Genomic DNA, 20,244 nt, shown 5'->3' with positions numbered 1-20,244 from the left:
CAGCCCCCAGGTCGAATGGTGTTACCCAGCCCATCTGGTTCACCAGGTGCGATCGTGGGCCCTAAGCCAGGCCCTGCCTCTGGAATGCTTTGTTCGGTTTATCCAGTGTTAGAACAAAACAAAAAATTAGTTGTCAACATTAAAATTAGGAGGTATTACACACATGTCTGGTTTTCCATCTTCTCTCAAAATTTTGGCAGAGCTGGCAACTGAGTTCACATTCTGGTACCACCTCTACCATCAGCTCAGCCGGAGCTGTGTGATTAGTGGCTGCCCGCGGTGAAACGAGGCAGGCTCTCTCTAGTCCCCACCTCAGTCCCCACCCCTCCCTACAGTTCACTGCCCGTCTGCTTTTCTCCTTTAGATTACCTAGCAGGCTCCCGTAGGCATTTAAGTCTGCGATCTGACCTAGACCCCATCCATTCATCCATTCAAAAAGTACTCAGGGAGGGGGAATAGAAAGTTAGTATTTCACAGGTACAGAATTTCAGTTGGGGAAGATGAAAAAGTTCTGGAGATGGATGTTGGTGATGGTTGCACAACAATGCGAATGTACTTAATGCCACCGCACTGTACACTTAAAAATGGGTAGAATGATAAATTTTATGGTGGTATGTATATATTTTACCACAACTTAATATCAATAAAATTTAATATATATTTTTAAAAAAGATTTGACAAGTATTAAGGATCTACGAGGCCCAAGACACTCTGCTGGGTGCTAAGTAGACAGACATGGTCACTACTCAGTCTGGGAGACAGACACTAAACAATCAATAATTTCATCGTCATTACACTTGGACAAGTGCTCCCAGGGGAGAAGCCGCACGGGCTGCTGGGAGATCTTACTGTAAGCTGTTGCAGAAGACCAAAGAAAACCAAGGACGCTTCAAAGAAGAGGAGGGACACTGTTTAATACACTGGCGGACTCAGGGAACAGCCTTCCAAATCTGAGAGAAGAAACACGCATGGGGCTTTCCTTTATATCTCCCTGTGGTCTTTGTCCCGCAAACATGGATTATGCTTCCGGTCCTTTTCGCGGGCCTTGCAAGAAGGCTCCCAGGTGTTGGGGGTCTCCAGGCCATATCTGATGGTCTGGCCTGGCGCCAGCATTAATAACCCTCCCTCCGGGGCAGTGCACTGTTCACAGTAACAGGTTCTGCAAGACCAGTATCTGGGAAGGAAGTAGTGACTTAACTATAGGTTATCAAGAATGTACACTGAGCTTGCTGGCATGGATTCAGATCACTAGCCCCAAATATCAGGGTTACATTGGAATTAGCCCCTTTTAGCCTTCTCAAAGCGACTCTGGTTTCAGCTGAGGAGCTTGAGTGGCCTCAGGCTATGAGGAGGGGTAATGGGCAGAGGATGGTGGAGTCCAAATCCAGCCTCTGGGGTGAGGTGTGGAGCCCCTTCACCTCTCTTATCTCCGAACCACCGGCCACCAGACTTCTTTCAGCTGAGAAATGGACTTCAGTCTCATGTAAGCTTCTATTACGTTGAATTTTCTTTCATTTGCGGCAGAGCCCAATGCTGGCTGATACACACTCCTCAGAGAAGCCTCTCTCAGCCTCCCGGTTGAAATAAAGTTTCCTATGATACGCTTGTCCAGCACTCTGTGCTTCTTCCTTTGTAGCACTTGTCCAATCGTAATGAAATTATTAAATGTGTAGTGCAGGGGTCCTCAAACTTTTTAAACAGGGGGCCAGTTCACTGTCCCTCAGACCGTTGGGAGGGCCGGGCTATAGTTTAAAAAAAACACACTATGAACAAATTCCTATGCACACTGCACATATTTTATTTTGAAGTAAAAAAACAAAACGGCAAAAACACCCGCATGTGGCCCGCGGGCCGTAGTTTGAGGACACCTGGTGTCGTGTCTACCTCACAGGCTACAGCCATGACCATGTCTAGCTTACCTAACATCCCCAGCACCTTGGGTCTGGCAGACACTTAACCCTTGTTGAATACATGAATGGATGGAGGAACCAGACGAGGTCAGGGGTTATATACTGAAGTGCCCATAGGAGCCTGCTAGGTAATGTACACGAGAAAGCAGGTGGGAGAGTGTTTGCATTCCAGCCTGCAGTAAGGGGGTGACGGCCCGAGGAAGGATACACTTCATCCTCTGAAGGACATGTCCTCCCTTGAAGGATGCTCCGTAGAAGGTGCACCTAACGTTTTCTCTTACATCCATTAACTAAAATTGTCATTTTGCCACATTCAGCTGCAAAGGGAGCTGGGAAGTATAACTTAAATCTGGGCAGCCATGAGCACCGCTAAAAATGGAGGGCATTACTAAGGAAGAAAAGACTCTGGGGACAATGAAGGTCTGTGCAGAGACATAGTTAAGATCTGAAGGATGAATACAGATTTTCTAGATTAGTGGTTCTCAAAAGTGTGGCCCACAAGGTTCCTTGCCTGGGGGTTCTCGAGGCCCAGTTATTTTCATAAAAATAATACGAAGTTATCTGCATGTTGAGATTGCAATGATGTTGCAAAAGCTATCAGGGATAGGCTGCCTGCTGCCTTAGCACAAATCAAGGCAGTGTTGCCAAACCATACTACAGTCATTGTATTCTTCACCGCCAGGCACTTGAAGTAAAAAAAAAAAAAAAAAAAAAAGTAAAAAAGGTGCCAGTTTCACTTAAGAATGTCCTTGATGAAGCAGTAAATATTAATTTTATTAAAGTTCAACCCTTGAGTACATTGTTGTGGAAGGAGATGTAGCACTTCTCATTAATTATGAAATGAGAAACGAGGGAAGCACTTCTGCTGCAAACGAAACACAACGATGGACTCAAGCGGAAACACTGTGTTAATTGTTGGAGTTGCAAGCTGAACTAGCCACTTTGTTTTTTCTCATAGTCAGGGAATGGCATGATAGGTGCATATTTATTTATTTATTTATTTTTAAAATATATTTTATTGACTTTTTACAGAGAGGAAGGGAGAGGGATAGAGAGTCAGAAACATCGATGAGAGAGAATCATCCATCAGCTGCCTCCTGCACGCCCAAGCTACTGGGGATGTGGCCGCAACCAAGGTACATGCCCTTGACCGGAATTGAACCTGGGACCCTTCAATCCGCAGGCCAATGCGCTATGCACTGAGCCAAACCGGTTAGGGCGATATGTGCATATTTAAATTCAGGCTGCTGTGCAGAGGATGTCCTGGAGGAAGAAGAGTGGGGAGACCAGGAGACCAGTGAAAAGGCAGGTGCGATCATCCAGGCAAAAGCTGATGCTGGCACCTTGGATGGGAACGGTGGCAGAGGGGCAGAGTGACTGGGACAGACGTCAGAGCTGTTTAGAAGGTAGCATCCATGAGAACTGGTAAATGAACACATGGGAGGGGCTGGGTGGAGTCAAAGATTGTACCCAGTTTATTGGGCGTGAGCAGCTGGGTGGATGGTGAAGCCCTCACCCAGTGGGAGGTTCAAAGAAGAAGGAAGGCAGGTTGTAAAAAAACAATAAATGAAGCCACTTTATTTGATCAGTAAACACCTGTATTACATGAGCTAAGATAGGAGGAAGGATTTATTCGCTGCTCCCGGCCTTGATTTTCCTCAGCGGGAGCCCCAGCTCCTGGCAGCTCCAGCCCAGAGCCTTCTGCGCAGCCGCACTGGCCTGGCCTTGGAGCGGTGCGTGCGAGGAGCTTGCCTGCTGGAACTAGAAGACGGATGATTCTGGCATTCTTTTTCCTTTCGCCATATTTCTTCTGAACTTACTCTGATCCTTTTTTGTTTGAATGGTCTTCCTCCTCAGGAATCAGCTTGGCCCCCTTGTTCTGGGCCAGGGGGGGCGTTGCCTCGTGGGACTCTAGCACTGAGGGTGTGGGGTGCTGTATGAGCACCGGGCAGTTCTTCACTAGGGTCTCCGTGCGGACCGGTTTGCTGTTGGATGTGTTGTGGACGACATCAGCAATCCTTGTTTTGTGGGCACAACACTCCCAGCCCCAGGAGAAGTTGGCCACGTCCAACCTCAGGATGAGGCACTTCTTGCTGCCTCCCCCACACACAGACTGTGTGTATGCAGAAGGGGGGCGGGTGGGGGCGGTGGGGTTGCGGGGGGAGGCATGTTAGTGCTGGCAGCAAGGCATCCAGTTTCATATTTTCACTTCTTGTGGCCGGGCTTCCTCTTGCCCCCGGTCTTGTGTTGCTTGTGCCAGTTGTCCCAAGAGATGTCCATGGCTCAATGTTGGCTGAGAACTAAATGGAGCCACTTTAAAATGGAGCCAGAGCACTGGCTGGCTTAGCTCAGTGGATAGAGCGTCGGCCTGTGGACTGAAAGGTTCGATTCCTGGTCGAGGGCACATGCCTGGGTTGCAGGCTTGATCCCCAGTGTGGGGAGTGCAGGAGGCAGCCAGTCGGTGATCCTCTCTCATCATTGATGTTTCTATCTCTCCCTCCCTCTCCCTTCCTCTTTGAAATCAATAAAAATACATTAAAAAAATAAAATAAAAATAAAATGGAGCCAGAGCTGCCGTGCCAGAGGAACTGTGCCCGTCTTATGCCTCAAACCTTTGGAATGTTAAAACAGGGCAAAATAACCTTTAAAATACATATATATATATATATATATATATATATATATATATATATATATATATATATATATATTGATTTCAGAGAGGAAAGAAGAGGGAGAGAGACAGAAACACCAATGATGCAAGAGAATCAGTGATTGGCTGCCTCCTGCAGGCCCCATGCCCGGACACACAGGCAACAAGTGCGTGACACTGGGCTCCCTCCTGGTTCTGCTTAACTTTTTCCCTTGACTTTTGCATTTTTGCTTTGACATTTTCCCCTACAGGCAGAGGGTGGGGACCCCAGCCCCAGGCAGTGACGTTGGGGGCCGGCCCGGTCTGGGGTGTGGAGTCTCACTACCCAGCTGGCTTCCTGTCTCTTCCTGTAAGTGTGTCTCTGCAGGAGTGACAAGCACTCTCCCCAGCGGGGTCGTGGTGGCAGAGCTCCCAGCCCGCACACAGGCACACCTGTCGGGGCAGCGAGAAGCAGAGGGGACTGAGGACGCAGGCCCAGAGGTAAGATGGGCAGACAGCTTCGTTCCTCTCTGCGGGTCGGTCCGGGAAGCGGGGAGAGCGCGGCAGCAGATGCGTTGGGACGGGCTGGACTCCCAGCTCTCCCACCGCAGGTCGGGCCACCTTCTCTTGTATTTCACGAGCAGCCATCTCCCACCGGATCTGTGAGCTTCAAGAGGCCGGGGACTATGCCAAACCCCTCTCGGCATCCCCACCAGGCCCAGCCCCGTGCCCAGGCCAGGTGCTCCTCAGAGGGGTGCGGACTCAGCCCGCAAGGTCAGAGAAGACCCGGGACTTGAGGCCACCTCGGGCTGAGAAAAGCAGTGGACGGCAATTAACTATGGAGAGGGGAGACGATGACGATAGGGAGAGAGGGAAAAGAGAAAAGAGAGGACAGGAGGAGTGGGAAGGGGAGAGAAAGGATATATTAAGGGAGGAGGGGAGGAGGCCTATAAAAATAAGTGAGAAGGGGAAAGAAAGGGAAACGCAAGAAAAAGAAGAGAAGTGGAATCTAGTCTAGAGGCAATTCTCCCAAAATCGATTTTCCCAATGACACCATCACCAAAAGTCACACCGGAAATCATCCTGGCGGCATTTCGTAAGCCACACGATCGATGCAGCCTGTTAGTCGTCTTTTCTGTTTATATGCACGTTGACATTTTTTGTCTACTTTTGTGCATTGTTAGGATTTTTTTTTTTTTTGAAAAATATGTCTAAAGACTTCTCCTTTAACTAGCTTTAAAATGGTGAATGAAATGGAAAAGCTAACATCCTCAAAAAGGATTGACATTGAGCTTTACGTGTGAAATGCTATAAAGAGGATAGAGACACAGTTTTAGGTAAATACATCTTGGGAATGGTTGGCTCTCCGAGAATCGGTTTTGGGTGTCTTAGCTGCTCTGAAAAAGAAGGCTAAGGGGCTAGCAAAGGATGTGCAGACCCCCGCCCTGCCCCAGGCTTGGCCGAGTGCGGGGGGCACTCGGGAGCTGAGACCCCCTCAAGATGGGACACCCTGTCCAACCCCACAGCCTCAGACCTTTTCTCCCCTAAGTCCTCCTCGGCTCCCAGCCCTGTGCCCACGGCGTCCTCTGCCTGCCCTTCTGAGACTGGGAGAGGGCCTCCTCGGACAGTCAGATCCCACCAAATAATCACCAAATAACCTCCCTGATTCGAGGTTTCGCCCTGGCTGGAGCCCCTGCACCAGGATGCCCTGCTCCGTGGGGCACCCGTTCAAGAGCACGAGGCCGCGAGCAGGACCTGATGGGGAAGATCACCACTTTGTCGTGTTTTGACACATAATTTTGGGGCTGTTTCCACAAAATGGCCGCCTCGACCTCGGCTGAGAGGTTTCGAGAGGACAGGGCCAGAAATCCCTCGCCAGATGAGTTCCCTCCGTCCGTGTGCGGGCACTTTGCCCAGAGGAGGTCGGCCTCAGAATAAAAGCTGCCCCCCCCCCCCACCTGGTTCCAGGCAGAGCCTCTGGGCACCCCGGGCCTCACCTGGCCACAGTGGGGACAGGTGGCCGCCAGGGAGCTGGGGAGGCCCGGGCCTTGCCCAGTGTGGACACTGAAGAAAAGTCTGTGGAATGAAAGAACGTTGATGAGGTGGGTGCCGGGAGGAGGCAGGTGGGGGCCCAGGTTTGTAAGGCTCTCAGGTTGATCTCTGTTCTGCAGCTTTCGGGGGACAGGGGGAGGAGGGGGGCACGGCTCCCCCCAACGTGGGCGTCTGAGGCAAAGGAGAGGATGGCGGAGGTTGCAGCCACCGAACCACAAGGGTCCCTCAGAGGGGTCATGGCATCTAGGAAGCTCACACGACGCAGTAGGCCGTGGAGAGGGTGTGCGGTGGGGGGCACATCCGTGGCTGGGCCCAGGGGGCCGACTGGGGGCCGCGGGGAGAAGATGAAAGTGCCTGTGGGACCACAGACTGTCACTGTGGTGGGGCCGTGCCCTCTTCCTCTCCCCAGCCTCGCTCCTCATCCCATCTCGGGGGGCCCGGGGGAGGGCAGCAGGAACCTCAAGGGCTCCGAGTGTGCGGTGCGCGTTGCCATTCCGGTCTCATCGCCCCCTTGTTCTCCTGTCTCTCTTTTGGTCGACCGCGCCGCGCACGGGCCTCGCCTCTCAGAGTTTCTTCGTCTCCTTCCCTCGGCCTCCCCCGTGCTGGTGCTCCCCTGGGCCTGGTGTGTGAGGGTGGATTGTGCAGAGTGCAGCGGCGGTGGCTTTAATGAGCTGCTCTGGGTCGCTCCTCACCTTGGCTTTCCCTCCCCTCCTCCCGGCGTCAGCCCCTGGGGCGTCGGTGTGTTGGTCCCAATCTGTGCTTTTCCCTTTGTCCACCCTGCAGCCTCCCCCCTGCATCCGCCCCTCCGCTCCAGGCTGTGCTCGGCAGGCTCCCTTCAGATCAAAGCTCGCTGAAGCCTGCGTTCCTGCCAAAGGCCTGGATGCCTGTTTACCGGCCAGAAAGGGAATTGGAGCTTGGTGGCCGCTGGAACGGGGAGAGACGGGAAAGGAGAGGCGAGGGGCGGGCACTCCACCCCAAACCAGGAGAGTCAGAACTGCCTCCTGGGGCCTGAGGCACAGAGGCAGAGAGACACAAACGCAGGGCGTTGAAGATGGATGCATCCACGTGGGGAGGCACAGATACAGAAATGCAGGGGATGCCAGCAGAGAGACACTGGGCGGGGGCGGGGGTGGGGGGGGAGGTGGCAGGGGTGAGGGGGGAGAGAGAGGCACCAGGATCTTGGGGACCAGCGAACCCTCCCAGCCTCTGGGGGTGGGGAGGAGGTGTACAGGATGCTGCAGTACTGGGGCGGGGCGTGTCTGGGGAGAATGAGGATGTGGGGATCAAAGGCCAGTTCTCTGGGGTGGCAGCGGAAGCCCAAGGCACGAGAGCAAGCAGCAGCTGGAAACCCCTAGCCTCCTGCCTCAGCTGAGCTGGGGTGTGTGTGTGTGTGGGGGGGGAGGGGTTGGGGCAGTGCAGGGAGCTGGAGGCAAGAGGGGCCCTCTGCACAGCCCAGGGTCATGGCGTGGGGAAGAAAAAGGACCACCGTTTGGGGAAAGGTCAGGGATGTCCCAGCTTCCTCACGCATCTCAGCTGGATTTGGGCCCCTGGGAAGTGACATCCCCTGGGAGACCCCGTCACTCTCTGCTCACCAAAGACGCCGTGAGTGTCCTGTTTCCCTGGCAGAGGGGCAGCGAGAGCCACTCAGATGTGCCCACTCTCTCACCCCAGCCTTCCCCTCCACACCTCCCTGCCCCAAGCTAACTTGTAAACAACTGCACCCCGTGACCTGCCTCCTTCCTTTCTGAACCCTCCTTCCTGACATCTCTTCCTATTTCCCTGGTTAAAAAAAAAAAAAATTCTATCTGTTAGATCACCGAAGGAGGAACGTAGGAGGCCAGAATGGTGAGGGATTACGAATTTATTCCATCATCCGCACACCAAGTGGCTGAGCCCCAGATGGCTCCAGCACCCCAGTGATGGGAGCCAGCAGTTTTTAAAGGACTCTAGGCTGGCTTTTTCTGGGTGGAGAATTCTCCATGCAGGTCCAGATTTTGGGAAGTCTGGAGGGGAGAGATAATGGTCTTAGCAAGTGGATTGTGGTCTAAGCAAGTGGAATGTCCATTGTGAAGTGGTCTAAAGGTCAGTTGTTGGATCAAACCTAACATTCCAGCCTTTTTGTTTTATGGAATAGGGATGAAGGTCATATATTCTGTAATTACTTGCTGCTGAGTCTGAACTTCGAGATCACAGAGCATTGGCCTTTGATTGTAGTCAGCTGGGAATGTTGTATAGATCCCTCCTGGCTGGAGCATCATGATCTCCCTGAGAGACTGGTTGGTGAAGGCTCCAAAGCGGTCCTGCCATCACAGTCGTTACCCGAGGCTCTGACCTGGGGATGTAAGTCTGTGGGCCCTGTCAGGGCCTGGGCAGCTTCAGTCTTCGTGGCCAGTCCCAGGAGGTCTGGGAGCTCCAAACTGGATCCAGAGGGCGGCCTTGCTGGACTGGCTGAGGTCTGACCCGGAGGGGCCAGACTACAGTCTGATTTCCAATGGCCTTCCCTTCCACACCTTGGGCAGGACCCAGGCGGGGGTCTTGGGTTTGAGCAGGACCGGGCTCAGGGTCCATCCTGGTTGCATTTGAAGCATTGGGCACGAGGAGGCTTAGCCCCTGACTCACCCTCAGTAGGAGGACCGGCCCTTCGTTTGGGGTTCCTGAGAGTGGTGGCTTGGAGCTGGAGGGCCTACTCTGGGCCTAAGCCTTGGCCTGATCTCACCTTTGTTTTTGGATTTGGGTCTCCTTGTCTCTATTATTAAAGACCCGTAAAGGTCAGGTTAACGAGGTCTTTTTGAGGGGTTTGTGGACCTGTGTCTATTTTTCGAAGTTTGTGGCATATGTTGGGGGCTGATTGGGATATAAAATGGGTGTTCAGAAGAAGGGGAGGTGGGGGTCTAAGGAGGTGAATTTCTGGAAGGCCTCTGTGAGGAGGAAGAGAAAGAGAGCTGGGTTTTCGTGAGGGCCCTGAGTGATTTCATTAAGTTTGTCATGATTGACCACAGTGTCCTCCGTTCCTGCTGCCTCCCTCAGGGGTAGAGTGGGCGCGGGAATGGAAGAGGCTGTTGAGGAGGGTGGTCTTTGGGTGGCCCGAGAGCAAGTGTTAGGAAAAGGCTGTTTTGGCGCTTGCATTCTTGGGATTTGGGCTCCCAGGGGCCGGGGAGAAGGTGGTTGCTGGTCAGGAGGGTCTGGGTTTTGGGAATCCACTGCAGGCGAGGGAGGGGATGTGTAAGAGGGTGGAGGTTGGTGGTCTGCTGGGTCAAAAGTAGATTCAGAATCAGAAGTGTTAGGGGTATGGTGTTTTGTGTGAAGGAGAAAGATCTGATGGGTAGAGCAGGACTGAGAGAGAGGATGGGACTGAAGGTGAAAAAGGGAGTCTCTGACCATTTCCATTGCAGTGACAGCAATTATGTTAAATTATGTCTGAAGGTTAGTTCCCAGGGGAGGGGGTATCGATTCAATTCTTTGATCAGACCTAACCCTATCAAGCCCCTACCATGTGCTTGGCCCTGGGTAATTATTCTTTCAGGCAGATCGAGTGACTGGAGAAAGCTTTTTAAAAAATCTTCCCCCGCCCTGGCTGGTTGCTAAGTGGTTAGAGCATCGGCCCTCAGACCGAGGAGTCCCAGGTTCAATTCCTGGTCAGGGCCATGTTCCCCAGTCCCAGTGGGGGCACGTGGAGGAGGCAACCAGTCCATGTATCTGTTTCATGTTGGTGTCCCCGTCCCCCGTCCCCACCCCCACCCCCCGCCCGCCACTTCCACTCTCTCTGAAAATCAATGGAAAAAATTGGATGAGGATTAAAAAAAAAAGTCTCCTCCCAAACCTCATCAGGAGCCCCCAGCCCCCAGTCCCCCTCTCTTAACTCCCAACTCTCCTTGAACAGTCCTACCACCTCTGCACACCTGGGGTGGGATGCCCCTTCCCTTTACTTTCATCTAATTCACGGTTTTCAGATTCAAGTGTGTGTCAGTCACCTGGGGGTTTGTGAAAACAGACTGCTAGACCCACCCCCAGCTTCTGATTCAGCAGGTCTAGGGTGGGGCCCGAGACTTTGCATTTCTAACCAGTTCCCACAGATGCTGCTTCCGCCCGGGGATCTGGACCCACACTTGGAGAATGGCTGCTCTAACCTAATGCTACCCCTTCCTCAAGGGCTATTCAGAACTTATCTGCAGCTGCCCTCCCCCCAACCCCCCTCCACAACCAGCGACCACGGAACCGGCTCCTGCTCTGTCATCGAATGCTGAAACAGCCCCTGGGAGTCATGAGAGGGTCGGTCTGCTGGTGCACAGGGCTTTACCTTCTGCTCTTGCTCTCCCTGGTCCTCACACTCGATCAGGCCCCAAGTCCTGGGAACCTCACCTTAAGTCCATCTCTTTCCCACATCTCACCGCCACTGTCTGAGTTCAGGCCTCCCCTTCCCTGGCAGGGTTGTTTCCATCCTGACTCCTGTGCTTGCCCTCCTCCCACTCATCTTTCACGCGGCACATCCTCCTTGCTCAGATCATGCTGATCTGTCCAATTTTAGTATGCGCTGCTGAAGCCACCACGGCGGGTACTTGTGACAGCCTGTAGATGCCGGGCCTGCGACAGTGGACAAAACACTCACACCACTAACGAGCCATTTTGCAAATCTAATCATGTCCTTCTCTACATAAAATCCTCCACTGGCTCCCCAGGGCACAGGGTCCGGTCCCAGAATCCCAGAGGGGCATTTAAAAACCTTCATGACCTGCCCTAACCAGTTTGGCCCAGTGGATAGAGCATCAGCCTGCGGACTCAAGGATCCCAGGTTCGATTCCTGTCAAGGGCATGTACCTTGGTTGCGGGTACATCCTCAGTAGAGGGTGTGCAGGAGGCAACTGATTGATGTTTCATTCTCATCGATGTTTCTAACTCTCCCTCTCCCTTCCTCTCTGTAAAAAAAATCAATAAAAAAAAAATAATAAAACAACCTTCATGACCTGGCATGGCTCCCTGGTCTCAGTCCCCACCAATTTGCTACTTTCTCGGTCTTTTTCTGATGGCAGCTGGCAGAGACCCCACCCCTGGCCTGGGCACAGCACTGTGTGGCCCATGCTGGTGGGGGTCTGCTTAGAGACATGCTGGTCCACATCCCTGGCTTGGTTGTAGGCTCCTGAAGGGAGAGATTGCCTATCATCCCTGTAAGCCCCAGGCCCAATAAATGCCAGCTGCCTGATGATGAGTGTCTCCCTCAGGCTCTGCCCCTTCTTCAGGGGAAGACCCAGGTCCCTACCTGCCTCAGCAAGGCCACAATGCACCAGGGAACTTCTTTTAGGCACCTGCTCCTGCTGCTGCAACTGGGTGAGTGCTCAGACTTGGGGTGTGGGTGCAGGTGGCCTGGGAGGAGGGGCTGATTGAGAAATGAAAAGGTGGGGGATGGGGCGGAGGTGGGGCAGTGACTGGCTCAAGGCCTGACCTCCTTCTTTCCCACCTAGCACTGCTCCTAGGAGCCACTCAGGGGAGGGACATGGTGCTGGGTAAGGCAGGGGGCGAGGTGGACCTGCCCTGCAAAGCTTCCCAGAAGAAGAACATGCCATTCATCTGGAAAGATTCTCAAGGAAGCATGATTCTGAGCACTCACATCCCCACTCACATCTCCGCCGGGACTTCAAATTGGCTTAGAGGTAGGTGGGCCCGCTCCCCATTCCGGAAGAAAGCATTAGGAATTGAACATCCCTGGTGTCAGAGCTCTGCTCCTAGTAACTTCTGGGATCCCAGAGGTTTCAGGGTGACAGAGACCCAGGTACATGTGTCAATTTTAAGTGATAATTATAACATTGTTTTTAGAAGTTCTTTTTTTTGAGGGGGGTGTTATCCTCACCTGAGGATATGAGGATATGTTTTTTATTGATTTTAGATGCCGGGGTTTTTGTCCCAGTGTTACAAAGGGTTCAGCAATCTGCAGAAAGGAGCTGATGTGTAGATTAAGAAGGAGTCCAAAGATGAAAGATAGTTTTATTTATTTATTTATTTATTTATTTATTTATTTATTTATTTATTATTAAGGTATTATATGTGTACATATCTTACCATTGCCCCCCCCATCCCACACCCATACATGCCCTCACCCCCCCCCCCCCAGAGTTTTGCGTCCATTGGTTATGCTTATATGCATGCATACAAGTCCTTTGGTTGATCTCTTATCACCCCCACCTCTCCCTAACCTTCCCCCTGTAATTTGACAGTCTGTTTGATGCTTTACTGTCTCTGTATCTATCTTTTTGTTCATCAGTTTATAATGTTCTTTATTATCCATAAATGAGTGAGATCATGTGGTATTTTTCTTTCATTGACTGGCTTATTTCACTTAGCATAATGTTCTCCAATTCCATCCAGGTTGCTGCATATGATGAGAATTCCTTCTTTTTTTATGGCAGCATAGTATTCCATTGGAAAGATAATTTTTAAAAATATATTTTTTATTGATTTTTTTATAGAGAGGAAGGGAGAGAGATAGAGAGTTAGAAACATCAATGAGAGAGAAACATTGATCAGCTGCCTCCTGCACACCCACTACTGGGGATGTGCCTTAAACTAAGATACATGCCCTTGACCGGAATTGAACCTGGGATCCTTGAGTCCACAGGCTAATGCTCTATCCACTGAGCCAAACCGGTTAGGGCCGAAAGATAATTTTGAAAGGCATTGGGGGTCAGAGGAGCTTCAGCTAAAGGAACTGAAGACTGCCTCTTGTCTAAGGACCCCATGCTATTTATTAACACAATTTGTCCTAAGGCAAGGTGGAGACATACATTTCAAAGGGTATATTTAAAAAATAATAATAAATAAATACAAAGGCACTAAAGGATATATAGTGAAAAGCCCCCCTCCCATACCTTTCTCAAGGGTATTCACTTCCTATCCTACAGGGGCAACCAAGGTTACCATTTTATTATGCTTACTTCTAGAAATATTTGTTCATAAACAAGGTAGATACATAAAGAGAGATAAATTTCCCACTCCTTTTAAAACTATATATATATTATTTTTTGATTGATTTCAGAGAGGAAGGGAGAGGGAGAGAGAGATAGAAACATCAATGATGGAATCATTGATTGGCTGCCTCCTGCACGCTCCACACTGGGAGTCGAGCCCACAACCCAGGCATGTGACCGGAATCAAACTATGACCTCCTGGTTCATAGGTCAACACTCAACCACTGAGCACGAAGCAAGGCTCCCACTCCTTTTTCTTAAAATATTTTATTGATTTTTTACAGAGAGGAAGGGAGAGGGATAGAGAGTTAGAAACATCAATGAGAGAGAAACATTAATCAGCTGCCTCCTGCACACCCCCCACTGGGGATGTGCCCGCAACCAAGGTACATGCCCTTGACTGGAATCGAACCTGGGACCTCTCAGTCCACAGACTGACGCTCTATTCACTGAGCCAAACCAGTTTCGGCTCTCACTCCTTTTTAAACAAATGGTAGCCTATTTAATATCTTGCTTTATTCAGTTAGTGATGTTTCTTAGATATTATTCCATCTTAGTATATAAAGAGCTTCCTCATGCTTCTTTCATAGCAACCCATTGAATGGGTGAACTATAATTTAACCTATCCTTTCTTGGTAGTCATTTAGTTTTGTATGTGTGCTTGGAATTCTGGTATATATTATAAATTACTTTCCAAAGAATTTATACGGGTTTATGTTCCTGCCATCATTGTGTCAAGAAGAGTTTGGGCAACTACTTAATCTCTCTGAGCTTCAGTTTCCTTATCTGCAAAGTAGGCAGAACAGTACCTATTTGTTGGTTGTTGTGCAGATTATTTGGGATGGCGCATGTAAAGTGTTTGGCATGTAGGAGCCGGTGTTTTCTAAATATGATGTTACTTTATTTTGGATTATTGAGATATTGTCTGGCCAGGTAAATTAATGTGATGGGATCTCCTCGCCAGCCTGGGGTTCTCTGACTAGGACAAGGACAGATTCTGCAGGAAATTAGTAATTCAGATGAGAAGAGTTGTGAGCTCTGCCTTCACCAGGGTTACCGTGTCTCCACAATACCCCAACCTCCTCCCTATGACTTCTGCTCCCAGGTCCCTCCAAGCTGAGAAATCGTGTCGAGTCAAAGAAAACGGTGTGGAACCAAGGATCCTTTCCTCTGGTCGTCAAGAATCTTGAGATAACAGACTCAGGGATTTACAGCTGTACAGTGGAGAACAAGGCAACAGAAGTGGAACTTGTGGTGTTCAAATGTGAGTAGGGCAGACAGGGGTGCGGACACCTCCGGCCAGTCACCCTCCCCTTCCCTCCCATCCCTGTACCCAAACCAGGTCCAAACTAGCTGTCAGTATTTCAATAGCCCAGAGCCAAATGAGACTGATCACCACCTCTCCTCAAACCCTCCTCCAGCCTTGGGTCAGACATGGGGGAGAGGAAAAGACCTAAAGAGAGGGAAGGAGAAGGGCAAGGAGCCAGAAGAAAGAGGGGGAGACAAGGAAAGAGAGGAGAAGGAGGATGGAAGTGGGGAAGAAGAGGGAAGCCCTGCCTAGGGCTGGGGGTGGGCAGCTGGGCGCTGACTGAGAGAAAGATGTTGGGACAGGGGTAATGGAGACACTCTTCGTTTCCTGGATTCTTCCCTTCTCCTTGGGGATAGAGTGTGTGTGACACAGGTGACCTGCTCCCCCCACAGTGAATGCCAACTTGGATATCCGTCATCGCATCCAATTGCTGCAGGGGCAGAGCCTGACCCTGACCTTGGAGAGCCCCTCTGGTAGAAACCCTTCAGTAGAATGGAAAGGTCCAGGGAATAAAGAGCGGAATAGGGGCAAGAGCCTCTCACTGTCCCAGCTGGAGTTGCAGGACAGTGGCACCTGGACATGCACCGTCTCCCAGGACACAAAGAAACTGGTGTTCGAGATAAACATCTTGGTGCTGGGTAAGAGCTGCTCCTCTCTCCTGCAGACCCCCCCTTCCCCCCCCCCCCAAAGGCTGACAGACCCTCCCTCTGCTCTCATTGCTCTGCTCCTGGGTCTGGTACTAGAGGACAGAGCCAAGCTCCCCTAAAGCTGAAGTCTATCCTAGGGATACACTGGGCCCTCTCTTCCTCAGGGTGGTGGACATGGAGGAAGGAAGGGAGATGAGATGGAAGGATGTGAGGGCCCCACAGACCCCTGAAGGAGGCCCCAAAGGAGGAGTGTCAAGGACACCTATTTTCTTTGTTGCCTCCACTGCCCACTCCCCCACCAATTTGCAAATCCACTTACTCACTCGGGGATACTAGCCAGCCCTGAGGAAATGCTACATTCACCTTTAGAATCCTGAGCTAGGCATGGGAGGGGTAGAGGTGGGGGGGCCAGAACGCAGGTCTTGTCCTCTGTGGGTACTTGTGTGACACAAGGTGGGGTAATGTCTGGACTTGGATTCAAATCCTGGCTCTGACAACCTTGGACAAGTTATTGAACCTCTGTGCCTTGGATTCTGCAAAACGGGGATGATGCTCACCGTGATGTACCTACCTTGTGGTGTTACGCTAAGAATTAATGCAATGTAAGGCCCTTAGAACAGAGCCTGGCACATAGTAAGCCTATGTAAGTGTTTGCTCTTATCTTGTGAAGGTTGCTAACTTAAGCACCTAGGAAATGCAGGCCAGCCCAGCTTGTTCAGACATTGAGTGTCAACCAAGGAGCCAAAAGGTCACCAGTTCAATTCCCGGTCAGGGCACATGCCTGGTTTGTGGGCTCCATCTCCAGTAGGGGTGCATGCAGGAGGCAGCCGATTGATGATGTTTCTCTTTCATTGATGTTTCCCTATCTCTCCAACAATCAATAAAACCATATTAAAAAAAGAAAGAAAGAAATGCAGGCCAAAGACCCTCTGTGCTCCAGGGATCCTAAGGGGGGAGAGGACTCCTCTGCCTGGGCTGTTCTATGAGGGATTCCAGGGGGAAGAGGAACATGCTGGGGTGGAGAGATGAGAGAGAAGATTAGAGAGGTAGATGGGAATTTAGGGGCCTGAAATGACAACCTGGGTGTTTGGATGCACCTGGTCCCCTTCCATCTTTTTGCTGCCCCCACCACGTGCCTACCCCACTTTGTACACCCTCATCATTCTATCTCCTTCTAACCCAGGTTCTCTCCCTTCCTACCTCCAGCTTTCCAGAAGGTCCCTGACACAGTCTATACAAAAGTGGGGGAGCCCGTGGAGTTCTCCTTCCCACTTACCTTTGAGGATGAAAACCTGGTCGGGGAGCTGAGGTGGCAGGAGGAGGGGACCTCCTCCCTTCAGTCCTGGATCTCCTTCTCCTTGGAGAACAGAAAGGTGTCTACGGTTCGCAAAGACCGGAAGATCAAGCTGAATCCGACACTGCCGCTCCACTTCAGCCTGCCCCAGGCCTCGCTTCAGGACGTTGGTTCTGGACACCTGACCTTGAATCTCAGCCAGGGGCAGTTGCATCAGAAAGTGAACCTCGTGGTGATGAGAAGTGAGGAGCCGGGCTGAGAAGGGGAAGACGGGACAGGAGGACAGGAGGTGGAGGGGCCTGACCCAGGGCTCCTTCTAAGGCAGGATAGGCCCCCAAGAGGATGCCGAAGCCCTGGTGGTCTGATGGGGCTGATGGAAGGCCCACTGGTTTGGGGGCAGATTTTAAACTAAAACTGGAATCCATATGTCCTTCCCTGACATCTGTGAGCCAGCCTAGGGCACATTCCACTGAGAATCCCCAAAGGGCATATGCTGACAACCAGGGTTCTAGTTCTGTCTCTGTGCCCCCACCCCCACTATGACGCTGGCTAAGCCCCCTACCTCTGTGTGTCTGCTTTCTACTAATGAGGAGGACAGAATTTGCTCTGAGTGTCCTAGTGATGATGACAATGTCAGGCTCCACACTGAGTTCTTCACTTCGCTATTTCCTTAATCACCATAACAACTCCACAAACAATAATGGCTAATACTTGATGCTTCTTACATGCCAAGCCCCATTTAAGAGCTCTACAAGTACTTGTGCATTAATAACTGTCTGGGGCTCAGGTTGCTAAGTAACTTGCTCAGAGACACAGATCATATGCATTGGGGCTTGGATTTGAATCCAAGACTGTTCTGTCGGACCTCAACAGCTGTGTTTTCTCTGTTAAATCTGTGTGAAAGTGTGCTTTGAGATGCTGAAAGAGGAACTTTTGGTTGTTCTACTGATTCCCCGTAGAGCATGGAGGTGCCAAGAACCCAGAGGTGCAGGCTCCTAACCTCAGGCTCTTGTCCCTCTACAGTGACTAAGTCCCAGAACCAAGTGACCTGTGAGGTGCTGGGGCCCAGCTCCCCCAAGCTGATGCTGAGCTTGAAGCTGCACAACCAGTCTACAAAGGTCTCAAATCAGGAGAAGCTGGTGCAGATGCTGGACCCTGAGGTGGGGATGTGGCATTGTCTACTGACTGACAAGGACCAAGTCCTGCTGGAATCCAGTGTCGAGTGTGAGTGAGGCCTAACCCCAAGCCCCTGCCTCCTCAGCTGTGGGACCTTCCCAGGGTTGGCAAAGAAAACCCAGAGTCCCAGCCTCCCAACTCTCCTGAGATAGGTGGGTTACGTGCATGGTGCCCGGACACATGGGGTGATAAGATGAAGTAGGGTATGATCCTGGACCCTAGGTACCCACCTGGAGTCCTGAAAGTTCCCAGCTCCCCAAGGTCTGCAGCCCATGAATGGGGCCCACCTGACCAAGAGTCCCCATCCTTGCTCCTTTCCTAACCCAGCCACCAGCACTCGCCCGTGTGTGTGTGTGTGTGTGTGTGTGTGTGTGTGTGTAAGGCACACAGAATGGACCACTGCTCCTAGCTCCCCAGAGTGCCCTGTACAGTCTTTAAACCTTCAAAATCCTTCCCCAGCCTTTCCCCTCCAGCCCAGTGGCCCATGAGAGCCCAGGGGATCCTCCCCCATCTCCCAGGCCCAGCATCAGACCCAAGTGTGGATGGGCAGCCAGGCCTTCCTCAGGCCTCCAGAGTGCGGCGCCCAGAGGGAAGGTAATGAGCTGAACACACCTCTCTTCTCTCTTGCAGTTTTGCACTCAGAGTTAACCCAGGCCTGGCCAAAGCTCCTGGCCATTGTGCTGGGGGCAGTAGGCGGCTTTCTGATTTTCACTGGGTTCTGCATCTTCTGCTGTGTCAAATGCTGGCACCGAAGGGTGAGTGAACCTCCTCAGACCCCGATACCCCTCCCCCCCCACACACACACACACATTGTGACTAGGGTGTCATGGTATGTGACCTGCTTCTGCTCTGTTTCTCTCTGCCCACCATCGAGTTCCCTTATTGCAGACTGGGCTCTGTCCCAGATCCCAGGGAGGGAGAGGCAGGAAGGAGCAGAGAGTCAACTCTGGGACAGATGGCCTCAGCCACAGTATCTGCTTCTCCTCTCCCAGCTTTCCCCACTCCCCCCTCCAAGGGGCACCTCCCTCCTGGAGGCCTGGGACCCTCACTACTCCTCTCCTTCTTCCTGGACAGCGCCAGACAGAGCGGACGTCTCAGATCAAGAGACTCCTCAGTGAGAAGAAGACCTGCCAATGCCCCCAGTAAGGAACTTGGCGGGGAGTGGGGCGGGGGGGGGGGGTGAGAATGAAGGGGGCGTGAGAATGGGGGGACTAAGGGGAGAGGAGGAGGGGGAGGAGGGATGCAGATGAGGAGATGGGGGCTAAGGGAGGTGGTGGAGGGGAGAGAAGGGTACAGAGGGATGGCTGAGGAGGTAGGAAGCAGGCAGAAGGTGGAGGGAGGATGTGGCCCAGAGGCCATTACCAAACTGGAAGAGAAGAGGGGCCATGGAGGTCCTAGAACTCAAAGGAGTTGGGGAGGAAGAGCCTTGCTCCTCTTATGCTTTTTTTTCCTCCAGCCGGTTCCAGAAGACATGCAATCTCATTTGAGGCACTGGGCCAGGGGGAGCTTCCCACTTGCAGCCTCCCCAGCTGTCTACCCTGCGTTTCCTGTTGGGCTCCTGGGCCTGCGGACCAGATGAATGTAGCAGATCCCAGCACCTTTGCCATCTCCTGCTCTCCTTGTCCACAGCTGGCCATTGGGTCTCCTCCTCCAGAGGCTTACTCACACCACCGCTCCCCCATTCCCTCTTCTGTTGACCCCTAGCCCTTCTTTGATTACTTCTTCTCAACTCTGTCCCTCACGGCCCACTTGGATCCCAGGGGAGCACTCAGGACCAGCCCTGCCTGGCCTGGAGTGTGAGGCTGGGTGACTGAAGCACGAAGCACAGGACTGTCATCTTACAGGAGAGAACCTTGGGACCAGAGAAGGCAGGGGGTAGGCCAAGGTCACACAGCCCATCCAGGACAGGTCCAGATCTAACCGCTCCACTCTTCCATTCTGACACACACCCATGTCCACAGCTCACACTTGTGCACTGACACAATTCCTTGTCACTTAAGCAGCACACTCAGTTTATAAGTCAGTTTCACATCCTTGATATATTTAAGCCTTATGAAAATCCTACAAGGCCCTAGCCGGTTTGGCTCAGTGGATAGAGCGTCAGCCTGCAGACTAAAGGGTCCCAGGTTTGATTCCAGGCAAGGGCACAAGCCCAGGTTGTGGGCTCGATCCCCGATGGGGGGCGTGCGGGGGGCAGCCCATCAATAGTTCTCTCCCATCATTGTGTTTCTGTCTCTCTCTCCCTCTCCCTTCCTCTCTGAAATCAAT

The 20,244-nt window shown here is 51.8% G+C and overlaps 1 protein-coding gene and 1 pseudogene across 1 annotated transcript; one reads left to right on the top strand and one right to left on the bottom strand.

Annotated features, from left to right (window-relative positions):
* Positions 1–3,539: 3,539 nt before the first annotated feature.
* LOC129149690 (40S ribosomal protein S8-like) lies at positions 3,540–4,190 on the bottom strand (annotated as a pseudogene).
* A 774-nt stretch (positions 4,191–4,964) lies between these two features.
* On the top strand, positions 4,965–20,228 carry CD4 (CD4 molecule). The gene is made up of 10 exons (XM_054718534.1): positions 4,965–5,043; positions 11,811–11,916; positions 12,051–12,239; positions 14,656–14,814; positions 15,252–15,497; positions 16,713–17,042; positions 17,824–18,024; positions 18,607–18,731; positions 19,051–19,118; positions 19,433–20,228. The coding sequence occupies exons 2-10, from the start codon at positions 11,868–11,870 to the stop codon at positions 19,461–19,463; spliced, it is 1,398 nt and encodes a 465-aa protein (XP_054574509.1). The 5' UTR covers positions 4,965–5,043; positions 11,811–11,867; the 3' UTR covers positions 19,464–20,228.
* The last annotated feature ends 16 nt before the right edge of the window (positions 20,229–20,244 follow it).

This window comes from Eptesicus fuscus, chromosome 7, assembly GCF_027574615.1.
Source record: "Eptesicus fuscus isolate TK198812 chromosome 7, DD_ASM_mEF_20220401, whole genome shotgun sequence".
NCBI classification, from domain to species: Eukaryota; Metazoa; Chordata; class Mammalia; order Chiroptera; family Vespertilionidae; genus Eptesicus; species Eptesicus fuscus.
Note: the sequence above shows the minus strand (reverse complement) of the source record. Positions and strands in the feature narration are given on the sequence as shown.

Bases quoted from the DNA above. Each gene is read 5' to 3' on its own strand.
- CD4 (XM_054718534.1), top strand. From the start codon at position 11,868: ATGCACCAGGGAACTTCTTTTAGGCACCTGCTCCTGCTGCTGCAACTG. The intron at 11,917-12,050 runs GTGAGTGCTCAG...TTTCCCACCTAG, and splicing joins GCTCCTGCTGCTGCAACTGG to CACTGCTCCTAGGAGCCACT. The intron at 18,732-19,050 runs GTGAGTGAACCT...CTTCCTGGACAG, and splicing joins TCAAATGCTGGCACCGAAGG to CGCCAGACAGAGCGGACGTC.